This window comes from Lissotriton vulgaris, chromosome 11 (genome assembly GCF_964263255.1).
Source record: "Lissotriton vulgaris chromosome 11, aLisVul1.2, whole genome shotgun sequence".
Lineage (NCBI taxonomy): Eukaryota > Metazoa > Chordata > Amphibia > Caudata > Salamandridae > Lissotriton > Lissotriton vulgaris.
The window spans coordinates 606,389,395-606,410,193 of record NC_141699.1 but is presented as its reverse complement, the minus strand read 5'-3'; the positions used below and the strand labels follow the sequence as shown (position 1 = coordinate 606,410,193).

The 20,799-nt window shown below is 47.3% G+C and overlaps 1 protein-coding gene across 1 annotated transcript in view; it reads left to right on the top strand.

Annotated features, from left to right (window-relative positions):
• The window catches only part of XRN1 (5'-3' exoribonuclease 1), a 1,308,150-nt gene that overhangs the window by 630,351 nt on the left and 657,000 nt on the right, over positions 1 to 20,799 (top strand). Inside the window, exon 26 of the mRNA XM_086943712.1 lies at positions 7,839 to 7,928. Coding sequence (XP_086799838.1) covers positions 7,839 to 7,928 — 90 coding nt within the window. The remainder of the gene's footprint in view (positions 1 to 7,838; positions 7,929 to 20,799) is intronic.

Below are 20,799 nucleotides of genomic sequence, written 5' to 3'. Positions count from 1 at the left end.
ATTATGTCCCAAACTATATCGCCCTAGATGGGCTACAACCTCTTCTAATGCTCAATAATCCATAGTCCTTCAATCTCACCCTGAATGGGTAATGTATATTACACAGTTGCTTCATAGTTCATAGCAAAACACATAAACAAACATAAAGAAACACTTTTTTTCTTTTCTTTTCTTTTCCCTCATCAACATTATCATACTTATTTCATCTTTTTCTGTTCATTATATTCTCCTTTGATGACCAAGCCTCAACCTTCTATGATCAATTGCATGTAATTTTATGTTATTTCCTTTTATTGTTTTCCCAAATGCACCGCTAAATCCTCATGTGTATTTAAACCTTTGGGATTCCTGGTTTGCAAATCGATGATGTATCGGGACTCAAGTCTCAGTAACGTCATCAATCTATCACCTCCCCTTGGGTGTACTGGGACATGATCTAATGCAAAAAATCTAAGTAGGTTCCTGTCACTCTTATGCTCTAATTGAAAATGACGGGCTACCGGATATGTCATATCACAGTTTTTTATAGCCCTGGTGTGTTCAAGGACTCTCTTCTTTGTTTTGTGGATTGTGCTAACAAAAAACACAACAGGGATGCTAAGGGTCTAAAGAGAAAGCTACAAAGAACCAGTACATTCATAAGTAGTTTGTATAAGGAGAGCAGGAAGAGTGTGAAATAATACCCATCAGCCCACCCAATGGCGGAGTCTCGTCATCTGGGTTTTGTTAAGAACTGGTATCTGCTAAGTACCTCCTTGATTGTATGTAGAGGAATACTAGCGACAGATCCACCAGTGATAGAGAGCCAGTAGAAAAGTATAGGTGGGTTGAAGATGGAGTATTGTTGCAGTGCTACAAAGAAATTTTGTGGAGTGGTACAAAGGTGTGTGTGTGTGTTAAGATTGCCTAGTGTGATGTCAAGAAACGACTTTATTAAGGAGGGTCATCATACTGGCATGATTAAAAGCAGAGTGAAGATAGTGTGTTAAACAAATATCACTTCCAGTTGTGAAAATAGAATGGTCAACATGTTTCAGCCATACAAGGCTTTTGTCAGGACCTGTTGGATTTACACTACTACAACTGTAAAAAGTGAGAAAAGAAAAATAAATGACCTACCAGATATACATTATTTATTTATGTGGTGGTCTCAACATCATGAACAAAGAACTCTCCCATAAATTTATATGGAGATGGCCTCACCTCGCCTGGCACTCGCTCAGGTCAAAAAAGAGGCCCCGCTCTGTCCGTCGGTACCTCCTGCTGCCTTCTGAGCCTAGGGGAAGTTTGCACATTACAGTAACTGTTGAACATATCTGATAGAGACTACTAGCCGCAGATTCCTCAGCGTAGAATTATCCCCAGGCGTGAGACTGGACCCGGAAAATCCTCTGCCACAGCATCCCTGCGTGCCGGGTGGGGGGGGTTATCGCGCAGCTCCGCCCAGGCATCGCCTGCGACGTCAACGAGGTCACATAAGTCCCACCCAGGCGCACCCACGTCAGTTTTTTCCTTTTCCGCATGCAACACAGATCTGGTTCGTGCTCCAGGCCCGTTTAGGCCTTTCCCCTTCGCTTTTGCGTGTGTTTGTGGGAACAGTGTGTAGATGCCTTCAGGCTTTAAAACGTGCTCGTCTTGTGGACGCCTGATGACGGAGACGGACCCTCACCTCATTTGCATGTGGTGCTTGGGGGAAGATCACGGCTCCACTGATTGAGAGGTGTGCAGCAGTTGAAACCGAAGTCGTGTCGGGAGTGCCGGATGAAACTTCTCTCGGCTCGCATGTCCAGATCGGCTTTGTCCCCTCGATCAGCCTCTGCGGAAGGTTTTCGAAGCCGCCGTCGTCGTCGTCCTCATCCTTCTCCTAAGCCGCAAGAGCATTGATCACCTGTTGGTAAGTGTTGCAGTTTGTCCCCTAGGGCTGGTTTCCGACTGTTGGGGGTGTGGGCTCTCCGCTGGTGATGCGGCACGCATATCGTCCCCCTATCCACCATTTCCCGGTGAGGGGCTTTGAGAGCCCAGATGTAGACATGCAGCGGCTTTGCAGGCCCCGCTGGCTTCTCCTCCTCCTCCTCCTCCTTCATCTCCCGATACGTCAGCGGATCCCTTGCAGTGTGCCGGGCCCTCCGTGGCGTCGACGGCGGCTCCGGCCTCGGCGACGACTGGCTCGGATCCAGGATCGGTGGATGTGGTGCTGTTGGAGTGCGGCCCTTCGGGGTTCCCTGCTTCCAACCACGGCGCCTCTGCTTTGCCGCAAACTCCCACGGGAGTCCCCGTGGTGTCGCGGGAGGTCGCCGGGGCTCGGGTCGCATCCCCGAGCCCCTCTCAGCCCTCCGGACAGGCACCGATCTTGTCTGGGGCCGAGGTGACGCCGCTAAGGCACTGGCAGCTGCTGGCCCTGGCGGTGCCACAGGTGTTGACGGACCCCCCCCCCACCCGACCCATCATAGGTCGAGGCTGGCGGGGGACCCCTCGTCCCTCCGCGGGCCACTCTCGTCCCTCCACGCCAGCGGCTGCCTCGTCTGAGGTCGCGTAGGCCTTGGCACCGCCATGGAGGTCGGCGGGCCCCTCTCGTCCCCTTATGGGTCGAGGCTGGCGGGGGACTGCTTGTCATTCCCTGGGTCCCTCATCCCTCCACGCAGTTCGATTCAGCGCCGTCCCTTAGCCGCCTCAGCTCCGGCCCAGCCCCGGTCTCCTGCCCCATATGGTGTGGTGTGGAGGAGGCCTGTTCGGTGTCCCCTTTGGTGCTGGACGACAATGACGTCCTGCCTCAGGTTGTGGACTCTACGGCGCCGGAAAGGCGTTGGGTGGCGGACTCGTCTTCGGACGCCTCCTCTTCACTGGAGGTTGGGCGCCTGCTGGTGTCGTCCTCGCCGGAGTCGGGCCACCGCGTCGTGGCTTTTTCCCCCAACGTCATCAAAGGACGGCTCCTCGCCATTGCCGCGGCTGCTGCTTTCGCCAGAGGAGCCACAGGTCCTCCACTCCTCGGCCTCTCTTCCACCTTTCTGGACCTGGCCCTTCCCCACTCGAATTAGCTTAGGGGATGGTCGCCTTAGCTTGCAGCCGTTGCCTACAGAGGAGCTGCTTTCCCTACAGCGGGGGGTGCGGCCTTAGCTCGCGCTGTTTCCACGACTGTGGGGATTTTGCGCATGGGAGATCCGGCTGACCAATTCCCCGCGGATCATCTTCTGGAAGTTCTCCACCAGGGCTCTGGTGGTAGGGAACTGCTGCTTCCCTTTGAGGGTTCGCTCCTTTCTTCTCTGAAGGGGACTTGGGGACGTCCCGCCACCGGGGATCCGGTGCCCCATCACCTTCTGCACCGCCACCTTCCAGCACCACGGGACCCGGTGTGTCTTTCCCTCCACCCCTCTGCCAGAAGCCCCCTTTTTCAGACTGCCTTTCCCTCCCTGCCGCCTCTGTTGTCTCCACCATCCCGGGAGGCCCGCTGGCTGGACTCTTGGGGGCGCAATATGTTTACTTCGACCAGTGCGGCTCTGCTGGCCCTTAACACTCACTCTGTGTGTTAGCTAGGGCCACTTCTTGCTTGTGGGACTCGGCGGAGTCCCTTGGTTCTGCCGCTTCTCAGGAGGCTGCAGGTGTTGATTTGCGGCACCATGCATTAGATGGACTAGAGCTGGTGGCGTTTATTCTTCGCTCCGCTCTGGACATCTTGGAGGTGCTTGGTCGTGCCATGGCTTCTTCGGTTGCCCTTCGCAGCCATGCTTGGCTTCGGGACAGTGTGTTCCCAGAAAATGTTTGGGAACGACTGGTGGATCTTCCCTTTGATAACACTCTTTTGTTCCATGCCCCTGTAGACTCGGCCATCCAGAGGTTCTTGGCGGGGCTTCAGACTCCTCCTCCTCCTCCTCCTCATTCCTCTCCTCCTCCTCATTCTTCTCCTCCTCCTCCTTCCTCCTCCTTCCTCTCCCTTCCTCTCCCCCTCCTCCTTCCTCTCCCCCTCCTCCTTCCTCGCCCCCTCAGTGACCTGTGAGTTGATCTGGTTTTTGGGAGTTGTTCTTTCGTTGGGGCGAGTCGCCAGAGTTGTGTGACCTGTGTGTTTCATGTGTATTCAAGTCCTCTTGTCGGGACTGTAGTTCTGTTGGCTGCTGGCCGGCCCTTTTTGACTGTGTGTTTTTGCTCTGGGTTATCTACACCAGGTTGGCCCTGAGATTAGGCCTTCTGTTTTTTCTCTTGGGCTGCTTGATTAGCCTTCTGCAGGGTTTTTTTCCCGCAGATTTTTCCGTTGTCCTCTGCTGCAGAAGTTTCTTCCTAAGAGGGTTCCCATGTCTTAATATACCCTATGTGGGGTAGTGGTAGCTGTTATATAGCTGGTTCTGTGCTTGGGAGCTGTGGTCGCCTTCGGACTTTTGCTCTCCATTGCGTTACAGTAAGTTGCAGGCGCAATTCTCTCTTGTGGGTGGACTCCTCCCTGAGGCGTGTCAGGGCCCTTTTTCGCCTTCCTGCTCTCTGTCTTCGGCTGGCGTCCGGCTTGCCCTGAGTGCATTGTCCTGTGGGTTCTCTGACTCTGGCTATGCCTGCCGGTGCCTGCGTAGTGTTTTGCTGCTCCAATGTGTCTTCTGGCACTCTGGTGGGTCGGCCATTCTTGCTTGTCTCCTTCGTTCATCGAGCCCTACACTCGGTTCTGCCTCTCCCCCATGAGGGCTGAGAGGGATTTTGTGTTCCTCCCTCTTTCGGGGGCAGCCTGCTGGTTCTTCCTGGGTGACCCCGGGCTCCTTTCTGCTTCAGCCTGCTAATTGCTGTCGGCGCCGTTTTGTCTGGTCTATTGCCTTCTGGCTGTGGTAGACTCAGCTGCCCTCTTTACGGGGTGTGCTCCCAAGGGCTTGTCTGTGTTCTCCCTCGTCTCCTTGGTGTCTTGAAGTTGTTATTCTTCCTCGGTCCTTCTCTTCCTTGCCTTGGCCTTGGGTGGATGTTCTGTTTCCTTGTATGGGTGTGGGATCCTTCGGCCTCCTCTTGCATGGCCCTTGTTTCCTCTGCCCAGTGTAATGGGCTACTTCGTCTTTTATTCTTCCTGCATCCCCTTTGGGGTCGGTTTTCCTCTGAGTGTGGGATTCCCCTTGCCTGCGAGGACAGGGCTCCTCGCCCTGTCCGTTGAACTCGTCCCCTGTGGGACCCTCCGTTATGTCCAGGCTGTGGGGTCCTCTCGCAGACCCTCCTTCCCCGTGGGTATGGCTAGGGTATCTATTCTATGTTAAAGTATCTGTGGCTAGTAGTCTCTATCAGATGTACTAGTTACTTACCTTCGATAACGATGTATCTGGTAGAGACGATTCTAGATGCAGATTCCTTCATGGCCCGCCCTTCCTCCCCGTTCTGCGAGGACCTTTGGTTTGGTCTTCTGCACTCGCCTCCCAGTGGGTGGCTATGTCTTCTGTGAGTGCTTCTTTCGCTCTTTCTGACAGGATGGTTCGTCCTGTTTCTTTGTTCCTTTCCTCCTCTTTTGGCGCATTGGAGGATGGGTTTATAGGTACTTCTGTGCCCTTCTGCCCTGGTTTCGCCAGGCTGGGGTCTACCTTTCTCTAGCCTCTCCCCTTTCATACTAAGAGTTCTGGCCCCTTTGCTATCCTCTAGATTGTGGTCTTATGGCTGTGCCTCTGCCCTTTGTTCCTTAGGGGGGGGTCGTCACACCCTGTGTTGGGGCTGTCTTGGTGGTTTGTCGTCCCTTGTTTGTCTTGGACTGGTTCCCCTTAATTGTTATTGGTTGGGTTTGTAGTCCTGCTACATGTTGTCATGACACTTTCCCATATGTTCCTTGTCTCCAAGGGGGCTGTCCCCGTCCTGGAAGGGTTGCTGTTCAGGGCTGCGCTCTGTTCTTTCTTCTTTTCTCTGCCTTTGGGTTCTGCAGTGTTGGCACTGCTCTGTTGTTCGTCACCATTCCTTTTTCCAATTTTTCTGCTTTTTTGTACACTGTTCCCATACACCCACAGTTTTGTCTGATGGCTCTGCGTTGTGGCACGGAAAAGTTATCCGAAGACACTGACATGGGCGTGCCGGTGTGAGACTTATGTGACCTTGCTGACGTCACGTACGCGGATGACGCCTGGGCGGAGTCGCGTGATGCGGTACCCCCGGCAGAGATGTTGTGGCACAGGATTTTCTGGGTCCAGTCTCACGCCTGGGGATAATTCTGCGTTAAGAAATCTGCGGCTAGAATCGTCTCTACCAGATACATCGTTACCGGAGGTAAGTAACTTGTACATTAATGCAGTTATAGATGTAGAGCAGTTTTTTGTGTGTTTAATAGTTCAAATCTATGCATTCCCACTGCTTTAAAAGCCTTGCTTTATCACTAAATTAATTTGCTTTAAAATGTACCATTTGACAATCTTTTTTTCAATATTTTTCTTTGGGGAAGGATCCAACCTAGACCCCACCTTTTGTTCATCAAGCTTGCCAGCATCGCTCACTACATAAGTCATACCAAACTTTTACGCTCCGCCACTTTCAAATGTCACCAGCCCCACTGTTAATACAAGTTGTTTGATTCCAAATACCATTAATTTCAGTGAAATCATTATGTAGTTTGGAAAATAACGAAGTAAAACTGAATTCTTTGTTACTTTCTTTTTTGGCTGAAGCTTGTAGGAGTCATTTTAGGGCACAGAAACAGCATTAACAGCACAGTCTAAACCATGCATGCTTTTAAAACGCAAATGTTACCAAGCTTGCCTTTACCACCCATATGCATTTACCATGCATGTAAAGGCAGTAAAGTTATATGCGTGGTTAAGGCAGCCAGCGCTCTAGATTCATAGCGAATGGGCAAGGGGTGGAAGGTGTTTGAGACTTCCTGCCCGGATGAGAATGGAAGGAACAACTTGGTGAGTAGTTTTTTCAGATTTTAAGGCTGGGTTTGGGTACTTTTCAGTGCTGGGTTTTAGGGCTCAGGGCGGGGGGAAGGGGGTTATGGTAGTTCTTAGGGCTGGTGGCCGGTTTTAGGGCTCAGGGCAGGGGGCTGGGGTGTAAGCTTTACCATGCATATACCTTTACCAATCATTCCTTTACAACAAAATTCGTTGTAAAAGCATGCGTAGTAAAGATGTGGTCGTGGTAAAGACCACGTAAAGGCAAGGCATGCAAAGTAATAGCATGTGTGGTTCTGTCATACAACCTCATTTTAGAGTTGTGTGCTTGTTGACGTTATTGATACAGCTCAGTGAAAGTTACAGCTATTAGAATGGCTGCAAAGTAACAAGGTTGCTTTTGGATGGGGTGGAGAAGAGGTTGGAGGGAGTGAGGCTGAGAAATAGGTGTTAACATTTGATTTGTCCACTAAACGCTTCATTTTTTCTCAAAAGCTTCCAGGCCACTGCTGCAGTGTGACCTCTAGGTTAGAATTCACTATGCTCAGAACTTGTCACTTGAGTTTAGCTTGTCACTTGAGTCTTACCTTGCCACTTGTGTTAAATGTTGTACTCCGTTTTTCCCGGATCTTATTTCCATCCCTCTTGGTTTTAAGAGTGGGCCATAAAAGCTTCTCAAACAAACATAAACTACCAATTAGATATTTTATTTAGGGTATTTATAGAGCACTGACATTGCCCAGACGACCATATTAGGAGTAGGGAGGAACAATACATTGTTCAGATATTGCATACAAACATGATGATTGTGAAATCACAGAATAGATGTGGGGAGACTGTCATGTAAGATGATACAGATCAAAGACCAGCCGCCCTTTTAGAAGTGTACCAAGGACTGGAGAGAGGATGGATGTTTGCTGCATGTTTATGCACACATTTTGTTAGCATTGTGTTTTTGTTTACTAGACCGCTTTTTTGCAGAACTGATAATTACAATCCTTATTGATGTCTCCTTAGATTCTCAGAAATCTTCAGATATGTTGCAAAAAACAGCCAAGATGATGTGTTCTATGAGGATGATGTTTGGCCTGATGAGGATGAAAATGGGTGAGCAAAATGTGCATCTTAAGCTTTAGCAGAATAAATATGTGCCAGTGTGGAATTGGGAGGACAGCACTGTAGCTGATCCCACTAGAAAATCAACAAATGAACAAGGAACTCCAGTTTTGGAACCCTTGTACTTTTTTTCTGATATTCTCTGAAAGCTTCACTTTTATGATACATGAGAACTAATCACAATGTTATGTCTGTTTACAAAACTAACCTTTGACTCCTAGCTGATCAAAAATGGGGCCGTAAAGCTCCTGAAATAGGTGGTCATTTTCCAGTTCTGTCAGATTTACATGAACTGACAAAATATTAGATAAATCAGGCTCCAGCAGTGCATGATTTTCCTCTGTACTTTTTAGTGTTTCTGCTAGTTCTACCTCTGACCACTTAGAATTACCAAAGCAGTAAGCATGTATAGCAATTCTGCTTCATATTTTACTTGAGTAACAGTCTTATCCTGCAGAGAGTAGCCAAGCGCTGCAGGTTCCTGTGACGGAAATGGCATTTCTATGATGGAATTGGTTAGCTATTTGTATGTGTAGGTGATGTGCTAAAGGGCCACCAGTGTGCTCTGGTTGTAGTGTATTAATCGTTAGCATATAAAGTGGAGAGCGTTATAGGCTGTAATTTTGCGATGTGTGCGGAGACTGGTTATGTTTGTATGTCTTTCATCTTGTACTGAGAGGATATGTATATGTGTAGGACTGGAAGGACGAGTGTATTCATATATACCCTTGGACTAACTAGTACACTAGTATTTCATACATGACACCTGGGATGGTAAGGTTTGATGCGGCGAGGTCTTGTCCTTGTGATTAACCTAAGAGTATAGGAACTGCCATGCCTTCAGGTAGATGCTCGCTGGTTAATAAAACAGAATCGCCTTCATTCGAAAAGTATTAGGCACATCAGGTTTGAATTATTCAGCTTTGCTTAGTGTTAAATTTTGAATGCCTTTAACTCATGTTAATGGTGCCCAAGGAGGTTTCAATCATGGAATCCTTCACTTTCAGGCAGAAAAACAGCAATTGCAACCTCCTGTTCATGGTATTAGGTTATTGAAGGAGTTATAGCATTAGCCGTCGTGAACAGTGTTCCCCTAGGTTGTTTTACTGCATTCTGTAGCTCATGTGATTTTGTATCTAGTTTATGGTCAAGTTGGATGCCAGTTTTGCCCAACACCTGCAAAATGAAAAGTTTATTTGGCCCATTTATTTTTATTATTGGCATTGGCAATTGCAAGCCTTGCCATGTCATGATCTGTGGCTCTGCAGATTTTCTCTCTAGTCCCAAACCCTTTACGTTTTCCTGATTTGTAAGACTTTGGATGGGATGCTGGAAACTTCTTCATCTTGCAATTCCCTCTAAGGTTCCTAAAATATAAAATATTTCCATGCATGTTTTAAGTTCCAGAACACAATTAATTTTTAAAAATTTTCGTTCTTCTCAAACCAAACAAATAAAAGTAAGCATGTTTGAAAAAACACTTACTGTTGTTTTCCTATTAGCCAAACCATTAACCCTTTAATTGCTGCCGTCGGCCAACGGTCGTCACGAGCGCTACCTCCCCAGTGCTGCGCACGACCGTTGGCCGACGGGCCAGCATTCGTTCTCCGAACGTTCAGCACTGGGCGCTGAACGTTCGACGCTGGGAACGCGTTAAAACAGAATAAATGTCTGAAAAACACTATTTGAAAAAGCATCAACTCCATTACATAAAAATAAGAAAGGTGCTACAACATAAGACCATACACATAGTAAAAATTCAACACTTCTCCTTTAGGAACCTTGGAATACTGCACTATCCAAACATGCCAGTAGGATATCCGTTAGGCATTTAGTTTTTTCCACTCTTTGAGTAAGATCCTGAACATAAACTGCACTTCTTTCAAAGCTTTTTTTGGCACGGACACCAATTGTTTTGGGGATTTATCCACCTTAATTTAATGTTTAGGTATGCAGCCTTCATCTTAACACCATTTTCTGAGGAAGAAAGTGCGTTCCTGATTTACTTTTGCGGTATTTCACCCCATGGTTCTTTTTTTTCTTATTAACCACCATGCTGGCTTTTTTTTAAAAGGGTAATCCTGTGACGGGAAGATGTTAAGGAATAATTTGAACTTTGTGACTCTCACTTCATCTTGGACTGTGGAGTTTGTCCGAAAATGCCGTAAAGGAAGTTGAGAGACCGGGAGGGTGCTGGCTTAGCGCTAAGAGAGGAGAAATTTCACCTCCTGCGTCCACTTCTGCTTCGAAGAATAGACCACTTTTCCACCCTGTCTTCTTCCCATGATGATCATACACCTCTTCTAAAGGTGAGTGGGCAGAACTCATCATCACTTAAACTCCCGTTCCTGGTTGATGTTTAGACATTAGAAGTTAAGTCGTATATCTGGAGGTATTTGGATGGTGGTGTAGTTCTCTCAGAATCTTTCCTCGCTTAAGTGACGCCCTCAATTTAGAAGACCTAGAAAAGGATTGTCCAGCATCCTTCACTACCAGAACTAGCAGATGTGGTGGTTGAAGTCGCATCAGAGGATGATGATCGGTCCCAGCATACTGAGGCACCTCTACAGAGTGTCCAACCACTCTGCAGCCTATTCTTCTGCTTTACAAGGAGGATGTCATACCTAGGGATGAACACTGTTGAGGATCTAGTGAAATGTCACTGCCTGGGAGTTCTTGCATGGGATACAGGGAAGAGGAGCCAGAAGATCTCAACACATGTCATGGTTTTCATCTATATGGGTCACACAGGCCTGATGAAGAAGGCAAAGTGGATCTTCCCCGTTTGAGTCTGGCTCTATAGCCTCTTTATTTGGTTGGTATGAGATTATACTAGCTTCTATGGATTATATACCTTGAGAATCTTGGCAATTGATGATGTTGTCCTATTCCATGAACTGTCAGACAGGGCTTCAATGAAATGCAATCTTCAGGCAACCGCTCTAGATGTGAGCATACCCATTATATTTTTTGACCACCCAAGCAAAACCATAAGCTTGTCCCGTCTTCCATTGGCTCCTGGTCTCCTCAAACCCTTGATGGATACCTTCACAAAACCTTCTTTTATTCGGGCAGTGAAAAGACATATGGAGAAGAAATTCAAACTTGCTTAGTCTAATCCTAGGTTGCTGAAAGAGTCGGTACCAGCTGATACTGTAGTGTTATTGGCAGCAAAAAACAAGTGTAATGCAGCCAACTCATCTTCGCTTAATCTGCCTTAGAAGAAAAGCAGAAGATGCAATGATAACAGGAGGAAGATCGCCAGATCACCTGAATCATTGTTGAAGCCGCCAGTTCTTTAGCTTTGTTAAGCAGCTTGGACCATTCTGTTTGGGGTTCAGTGGCACTAGTCAAAGAATGGATTTTAATGTCTGATAACTTCATCTGGGTAGCAAGCAATATGGCTTACCCAGCTACTTCGATAATTTGTCATAGACCATGTGGGAGGCTTTATTTTTGGCTCAGATTGTCATCTTTGACCCCATAAGCCTAGCAGAAGGTAACTGTTTAACAGGTCCTCTCCTTTTAGTTCTCAAGTAGATGACAATACTTGTAAAATAAATTTGGAGACTGAGAACTTGAAGTTAGGTGGGTTAGAAAAGAGTAATAAATTCTCTCGCATTCAGTTTAAATCTGTCTCACGGATGACCCTAACAAAAAATTACCATCATTCAACCACCACTGATGAGCACCCTTGTTAGCTGAAGTATTTCAACTACTTTCTGGCATGGCAGGAGATTACGAAAGTTTTGGATGCCGAATATTGTGGAGAATGGGTACAAAATTATACTTTCTGATGACTATTTTAACTGCAGATTCCTCACCTGTTAAATATTCACAGGCACCAGACTCGAAACGGAAAATTTGAAAGCAGTGCTTCTGTGCATCATTAGCTGGTGCCAGGTGACTGTGCCCATGTTATTCTGCTATTGTAGCGACAAGCAGAGCTGCATATATGCACCTCTGGGTGCTCTGATGTCAGTTCCTCCCTTCTGCGTCTTCAGATGCGAATCTGGAGCTCTGCTCCCATTTTCTTCACTTGTGAAGAGATATTTTTTCTCAACTAAAATGTTTCCAGTGTGCAGGGGAAGTTAAACCCAAATACGGCAGGGTTTAAGCCTTGAATGGACTGTCTCAAATGAATGTCTAGGGCAGATCCCCACATGGTCTACCTCTGCTGGCTGGGTTTGTCACACAGGGTTCGTCACACAGCACTAAGGCCTTGGACAACTGTGCCCAGATGACTCCAAAAGCCATTCGAGATGGAGAGGTTATGCTCTACGTGGCAAAGATTGGAAAGCTCAGCACCCATTCCATTGCAAGTCGAAGTCAAGAGTGCGAACCTGAGGCTAGTCCCACTTGCACCTGAAGTCATATCTGAGATAAAAATCTTTGCGTAGGTCAAAGAAAAAGCATATGTTTAAGTGTTACTCAGCCCCTTCCTCCCCTCTCTAGAGAATGTGCAAGGTTGTCACTGTGCCTCTTAATCTCCATCTGGGGAAACAATATTGTCTGTTCTTTTCTGTGACCTCCACAGCAAGTAGAAGTTTTTTTAGATGTCTTTCTGTGCATATTTGGCTTGCTTCCAGTTCCCTCTGCTGTGCCTACGGGTCCCAAGGATCCGCAAGGTCATCAGTCAGGTTACTGTTGGCTTTGTTCGCCCTCTGCACTATCTGGAACCCTTGAACCTGCCCCGGTTTCGATACATCTGGCTCGGTGCCACAATCTGCACCAACCCCTCATTTATCGACCCGAGCACTGTTACTGTAAACACTGGAGAAGGACTTGCAACCTATCATTCCGTCTGACTCCAAACCGGCATCCGCTCAACCGCAGCCAAGGCTGTGCCCAGAACATGCTATACCATAGCCTATTGTAAACTTGTGGTACTCTAACACTATCAGGCTACCATGCGGCTGTGCAAATACTTTGTACCAACTTTTTGGCTTGGACTCTGATCAGAGCCATCCTTATTGAGATGACAAAGGGGGGATGGGGAAGAGTGTACCCCACCTTATGATGCTGATGTCCTCACAGAGATTTTGCAGCCTGGCCAGGCTTCTAGCAAACCTAGTTTGCTCTTTAATGGGACCTGATTAATTGGGCACCTGGGCTAAGCCATGTTTTGACCCTCCAGTTAACTGCCTAGTCGCCCACTGCTATAGGCCTGCTCCAGGAGATCATTATTTTTTAACCAGCACCCATCGCCTGAAAGCTATGTGGAATAGGCATTCACCTCTAAAATGAACATAAATGCCTTTCTAACCACTCCCTCAGTAGGGAGTCGAATAGAGTGGATAGCTTTGGCAAGCACATGTCTTGTCCTGAGATAGTGTAACACAAACTGTCTCCTAGGCCGTTATACCCCAGTGCAGTGGGATGTGATGGGTAACATTCAGCCTTCAGTCCCAGAAGAACTGCAAACTTAGCTGGCCCAGATTATTCGCAATGCTCAAGATGTGGTCAAATTAGTTATCCGCTTGGGCAGCACCTACTGTCTTGGCAGGGCCATGGGAACTATTATGGTGCTTTGGCACCATGCATAGCTTGAGTTCTGAGGGCTTCTCTAGGGATGTCTAGGCATCCCTAATGGACATGATGTTCGAAGGCTCCACCTATTCAGCAAAAGCACACTCCTCCCTAAGCTGAGTAGCAGCATGCTCTCTAGGCCTTTCTGCTCCTGTATGGACACAACCCCAGGTTTCCTGCTTTTTCAGGTATATGCCTTGGGCTTGCCATATAGACCGCGTCAGCCCCACCCCCATAGCAGGCTGCCCAGCCCTTTTCCTGTCTTGGCTGTGGATCTGGCTGGCAGTGGCCTGGCCATCAGGGGCAGTTTACAGCCCAGTCCTCTGACAGTCTTACATCGTAGTCTGCCGGCGCAAATTGAACAGCAGTAGTTGCATTTTTTTTCATCTCCCATCCGAGGTCTTTAATGTCATCTTGGCGACCAGACGCAATTTCACGATATCTGTATATGAAGTGTGCTGGGATCAGATTTGTGACCTGGTGTGACACCAGACAATTGGACCCGATGCAGGCAAACTTGTTAAAGGTGTTGTTTGTTTTTGGCTCAGCAAGGCTTTGTTAAGGTTACCTATTGGCTCTGTCAGCCATTTTACATTTGCCAGACCAGCCGTCATTGTTTAAATCACCAGTTGTGATGCATTTTATGAAAGGTTTGTAGCATATGTTTCAGCCAACCACTTTTGTGATGCTACAGCGGGACTTGAATGGAGTCCTCACTTTTCTCATGTGCTTCCCTTTCGATCACATGCACAGTTGCGGATACATCTGCTCACCTTGAAGATAGCTTTTCTGAAAGTGATAACATCTGTATGCTGGGTGATTCATCTCGGTCCAGCCTCCTTATACCACCTTTTTCCCCAGAGAAACTGGTGCTCTGGACCTGGGCAGCAAATCTCCCAACGGTGGTGAGGACTTTTCACATTAGTCACGCCATTACGCTTTTGGTCTTCTTTGCTCTACCTCATCTGTCAAAAGTGGAATTGAGACTTCATCGGTTAGACCCCAAGAGAGTGCTCAGCTTTTAGATTGATCAGACGAAAGAATATGGAGTGGAAGATTAGCTCTTTGTGGGGTTCGCAGGGGTGAAGAAAGGGAAGGAGTTGCATAAGCGGACCATCTCCCAAAAGGCAATCCTCTGCATTACAGTCTGATACACATTGGCTAAGAAGCAGCCTCCAGGAGGTCTCAAAGCTTGCTTCAACAGAACGAAGGCTGCTAACACTGTGTTGGCACGCTGGATGCCTGTCCTTGATATGCCAGGAAGCTACTAGAGCATCAGTGCACACATTCATGAAACAAAACTGCATGGACAGTCCGGTCTATCGAGATGGCATTTTGTCTGCTCAGTACTGCAGGACTTTAGCCTGAACCCACTGTGAAGGGTTCAGAGACCTGGTTGGTGTTTTCTGGTTACTGCTTATTAGGTCAGTGTGTACCAAGAATGTGAGAAAGAAAAATTTCTTTCTAGAGTCCCCTCACTCACCGGGGTTGCCCCACGGTGACATGCTTCATCATTGGGGCCATCCCAGTTCTCTACGAAAAGGGGCGTGCTGCGACAAGACGACTACGCAGGAGCACTTGTTTGTGAGATGACTATGTGTGGTGTAAATGTGGTGATGGTGGAGTGGGTGTGTAATTAAAAATACCGTGCTAGTGGGCCTCAACAATTTATTTTGCTCCTAGTGTGGTATAAATTAAAAAGGGGTAACACTGTATTCCAACTTTTAAATTGAGCTAGATCAGTGTTATGGTCGACATGTTTCAAGCTCCCCCAGGCTTTTCATCAGGACCATACAGGGTCCAGCCCTGTATTTCCACTCCTATATTCTAATGAATAGGTGTTTTAAAATAAATGCTAGTTTTTATGCTATACGCTGTTAATAATAAAACATGCGTGTTTTATATACATACGGTTTGTATTTTACTCGTACTGCTGTAAAAAGAGAATGACATTTGTTTAGTGGCAAACATCCCCCTTCAAAAAGGGGGAAAACACACATGCAGCTCACTTCATCTAGGGCGTGGGTGTGCCCTGGGCACCATACTGGTGCGTGCTGGTTTTCAAACCGGTGCGGAAGATAAAAAAACTGTGAATAAAGTGGTTTAGTGATTTCACACAAAAGACATAAGACTTAATGTGACTATTGACAAGACACACAACAACACATACACAACAAAGAATATATATCATGGCAGATAGTATATTTACATATATGAGTGTTAAGTTACACTTCATGGTCTCAGGCGAGGGCAGTATCGCCTCGTGGAAACATTGCTGTAAGGATTTCAAGGTAAAAGTTACGATCCTCCTTATCTATAGTTTCCTTCACGGAAAATTAGTTAAGCCCTTAAGAAAGGTTTGGCATAGTGGCATTACTGCACCATTCTGTACTTACTTCCTATCGGCAAACCCGCTCGGTACTACCTGTTCACTCCTCACCTGACCGCATACTGAAGCAGGAAGGGTTTGCCGGTGTATTTAGATACACCACGCTTCCGGGTTGCCGGGCCTTCCTAGACGACCAGAACGTTTCGTCTATGGCGGCCATCTTGAGGGTGTGTCTTTGATGTATATTCTTTGTTGTGTATGTGTTGTTGTGTGTCTTGTCAATAGTCACATTAAGTCTTATGTATTTTGTGTGAAATCACTAAACCACTTTATTCACAGTTTTTTATCTTCCGCACCGGTTTGAAAACCAGCACGCACCAGTATGGTGCCCAGGGCACACCCACGCCCTAGATGAAGTGAGCTGCATGTGTGTTTTCCCCCTTTTTGAAGGGGGATGTTTGCCACTAAACAAATGTCATTCTCTTTTTACAGCAGTACGAGTAAAATACAAACCGTATGTATATAAAACACGCATGTTTTATTATTAACAGCGTATAGCATAAAAACTAGCATTTATTTTAAAACACCTATTCATTAGAATATAGGAGTGGAAATACAGGGCTGGACCCTGTATGGTCCTGATGAAAAGCCTGGGGGAGCTTGAAACATGTCGACCATAACACTGATCTAGCTCAATTTAAAAGTTGGAATACAGTGTTACCCCTTTTTAATTTATACCACACTAGGAGCAAAATAAATTGTTGAGGCCCACTAGCACGGTATTTTTAATTACACACCCACTCCACCATCACCACACTTACACCACACATAGTCATCTCACAAACAAGTGCTCCTGCGTAGTCGTCTTGTCGCAGCACGCCCCTTTTCGTAGAGAACTGGGATGGCCCCAATGATGAAGCATGTCACCGTGGGGCAACCCCGGTGAGTGAGGGGACTCTAGAAAGAAATTTTTCTTTCTCACATTCTTGGTACACACTGACCTAATAAGCAGTAACCAGAAAACACCAACCAGGTCTCTGAACCCTTCACAGTGGGTTCCTGTATTGCATATACTGACTGGAGGCCGACCTGGTCTGGTTTAACCTCCCTCTCCCTCCATTTTTTGTTCTTGGACTTTAGCCTGAGCCAGTCCACAGACCCACCACCTTAGGAGTTATTGCCATGGTATCTATTTAAAAGTTTATAAGTATCTATCAGAATAACAAGTTCTGTATCTTCTGTAATGATCTTTCTGGTGGATACTTCAACTGCCGATTTCTTACTTCTGCCTCAGATCACCTAATTTTGAGGCATGGTCTCACCCATCTAAAAAGATCCCAATATAAAAATTGGCAAACTGGTTCTTTCATTTGCACAATCTCTCCGTACCTGAGGGAGAAGAAGACTTCCTGAAAGAAATGAACGTCTACGCTCATGGGTGGCACTTATATGAGCTCTGCCTGCCCCTTTCAGAGAGGAACAACGTGGGTGTGGAGTCACACAGTGCCACCTAGCAGAGCTCATGAGCACCACTTTCAAATTTTCCTTATCCAGTCTGACACTGGGGGATATTCAAAAGGTGAGGAATCTGCAGTTAGATAGAATAACCACCAGAAAGAGCATTACCGATGTTAAAGAACTTGTTCTTCCAGTTCTCTCTCCACATTCCACCAACTGTTGAAGTCCTGTAATGTTTTACTGTCTGGTTGAGTAACCTGCAAGAAAGGTGTGATGGAACCAGTGCTGAAATGTCCGTGGAACAAAGGAGCCTATTTGCATTATTTTCCTATCAAGAAGAAAGGTCCCAAAAAGATTTCTGTCCCATTCTGGTTTTTAAAAAAAGCAAACAAATGGAGGAAAAATAAATTTCAGGACGCTGGGACTTCAGATCTTTATTCATCTTTTTATTTTTGTTTGAACATTTTTTTATTTTTTTACATTTGTTTTTATTAGTTTTCATAACCCAGTTCACATCAATGCACAGAACATGATAGATAACATACATGAGTCGTCAATAAATTGTCAACAACTGATGTGACACTGCGCAGCAGCAACGATACATCGCAGTAAGGATGAAAAGACAGGATAGTACATTCTAGAACATCAATATTGCAGTCTGTGGGACCCAATAGTCTACGTGTAAGCGGCTACGATATGTGATATACAAAACGACATGATCTTTTTAATGCAACACACAAAGTACTTCTGGTTTCTAGGCTTACACAATCCAACATACTATCATTCATTGTCCGCTCTGTCGCCTTGTTTTGCCACTAAATTGCGCATATTGTCCCCAGAAACTTTTTGTTTTTGGACGACTTTGCAGAGGCAGCAGCTCATTATAAATATCGGACAGGGTGTTGAAGTAGAGCATATCCTCCCATTCTGTCACAGTTGTTATTGGACCACGCATCCAGCGCATCGCGTTCCTGCGCTTAGCTAGTAGTAGACCTATTGAGACTAATTTCCTGATGTTCTTATTAAGAGGTTTTGTGTAGCCCAAAAACGCTAGTAGGGGGTCAGGGGAGAGAGATTGATCCGCGATAGCATTTAATGTATGAAAAGTTTTCTTCCAAAATTCATCAACTGGTGGCATGCCCATGCCACATACAAAAAATCTGCATCTGCCCCCAACTCCCCACACTGTTCACAGCAGTCGGTGTCCCTGAGCCCATATCGAAATAATCTCCTCGGTTTGTAGTATACCCTATTGAGATTCTTGAAATGGACCAGTCTGTGTCTTCCATTAAGTGAGATCTTTTGCGTAGCTTCACAGCAGCAACGCCAGATGTCATCAGTGAGGGCTACTACAATATCATTTTGTCACTCCAGCCTAGGTTTGGTGTATTGTGTATGCTCAAGCTTGTGAAGTGGCATAAACATTTGAGACTGGGATGCTGACCGCAATAGTAGCGAGAGGGCAGGCAACTCCGGGGGTTCTTGTAGCTCCTCTCTAAGCAACGCCGTCAATGCATGACGGATTCTAAAAAAGTGAAATTGTGTGAGAGGGGTAAGGCCGTGTATGCCCTCCGCTGCCTTCTCCCATGTGCATACTCTTCCCTCCTCAAAGAAATCGCCTATCACGTGTATCCGGAGGGTTCGAGGCATGTGGGCTGCTGAATTCATATCTGTGCATAGATCGCCGCCTAGTGTTGGGTCCGGATGATTGCACATTGTTGTCCTGGAAGAGTCTTCGAAGTATCACGAGATAGGTGGCTCCTCCCCTGGACTACAGTGCGCATGGGCATCGACTCCATCCTCGGATTGTTTTTTTCCGCCATTGGGTTCGGATGTGTCTCTTTGTCGGAATCGATAAAAAACTTTCTTAAGACCAAAAGGTCTTTAGCTTCAGCGTCGGTATTGTCTCGCGTTCGGTGCCTACTTATTCCAGTTCGGTTCCGAACCGGAATCTACCAACCCGCGTGCTCTCGACGCGGAAGGCCCAGTCGACGCGACAGACTCTATCGACCGATCATCATGGACCGGAGTCTGTTCAAGAGGTGCCCTGTGTGCAACTCAAAGTATCCCCACATCGACGTCCACCCGGTGTGCAACAAGTGTCTGTCACCGGATCATGATGAAGCCAAGTGTATGGCTTGTTCCCATTTCAGATCCAAGAAGACGCTTAAGCTTCGACGCGCTGCGCGCCAGGAGGCCCAGCAACATGCGCCGGCGCCTGTGGACATCTTCAATGTCTGGGATGATGAGGAAGCGGACCCGGAACTCGAGGAAGTCTTGTCGAATCCCGCATCGGAGGTCGACTACGACGAGGATGTAGAGATGTTTGAGACCGATGAGGTAGGAGACGACGACGGGGCCTTTGGGGCCATGGAAGATAGCTCGAGCGAAGAGCTAACTCAATCAGACATTGGAGCCGTACGGCTTGAACAGGCTCAGGTCGAGGGATCACCAGTAGGCCTTACCCAAGACCTTACGATGGGTTCTACGGCCCCGCCTTCGGGCTCGGCTACGGACATTATTATTGAGCCACGGCATGAGAAATCGAAACCGAAAGCAACGCAAGCGGTCTCGACGCAAGCGAAAGCACTGGTGCCCTCATCGAAACTGAAAGTGCAAGCTACCTTGGTCGGTTCGAAGGACTCAGAGCCGTCGGCGTCGACGAAGCACAAGGCTGTTGTCGAGCCGAAAACACATGTCAAGGGCGTCGAGACGAAGTCTGCCACGCCGAAGACTAAAGTCAAGGTTGTCGAGTAAATCGGCGCCAAAGAAGGTCGACGCCGACAAAAGGGTCAGTGATCCGAAGGTTCACGGGACGCCGCGCCAACAAGACAAGACCAAGAGCGGTGCAGTCCAAGAGTCCACGCCCAGTGGTGCCTCGACGGATCCCGGTGACAAGGTGCGGCCGTCTGCGGCTTTCACCAAGAAGGTTACGGACTCCCTACAACGCATCAAGGAGAAGGCCTCGATGGCCGGACCGAACGATGCTCCGCCCTCGAAGCCTGCCGAGAAACCTCATAAGGGGTCGACGCCAATTCATTTCACGTTGCCACCGAAGGCTTTCCCACCTAAGTCTGGAACGGCCATGCCCGTAACGGGGCCCTCGATGCCGAAGTCGACGACGGTGGTTCCAAAACAGAAGCATCGACAATCTTCGTTGGAGGAACACCGTGAACACTTTATTGATGCCGAAACTGGCAGGCTTTCCCTACTTAAGAGGAAAATTGCCCCAGAACAACCTATGGAGTCCTACAAGATTCCTTTAAAGAAGAAAAAGGATTCTACTTCCACCCCACTTCGTGTGGAACCACATTCTCCACATGGCCATAATGTGTCACCCACTTACTCCGACTTGGACGCTGGTGATGGTGATGATGAGGATGAGTACAGCTATCCTGTCTACACAGACACTGACGATGTCAACGAACCCTGGGCAGCTGGGGCTGACCCAGGTGATCCTCACTCTGCCCCTGACACTCAGCTCTACACGGTGAAAACGTCACCTACAGAGGATTCTGCGGCTTTTCATGCCCTCATTGAACGGTC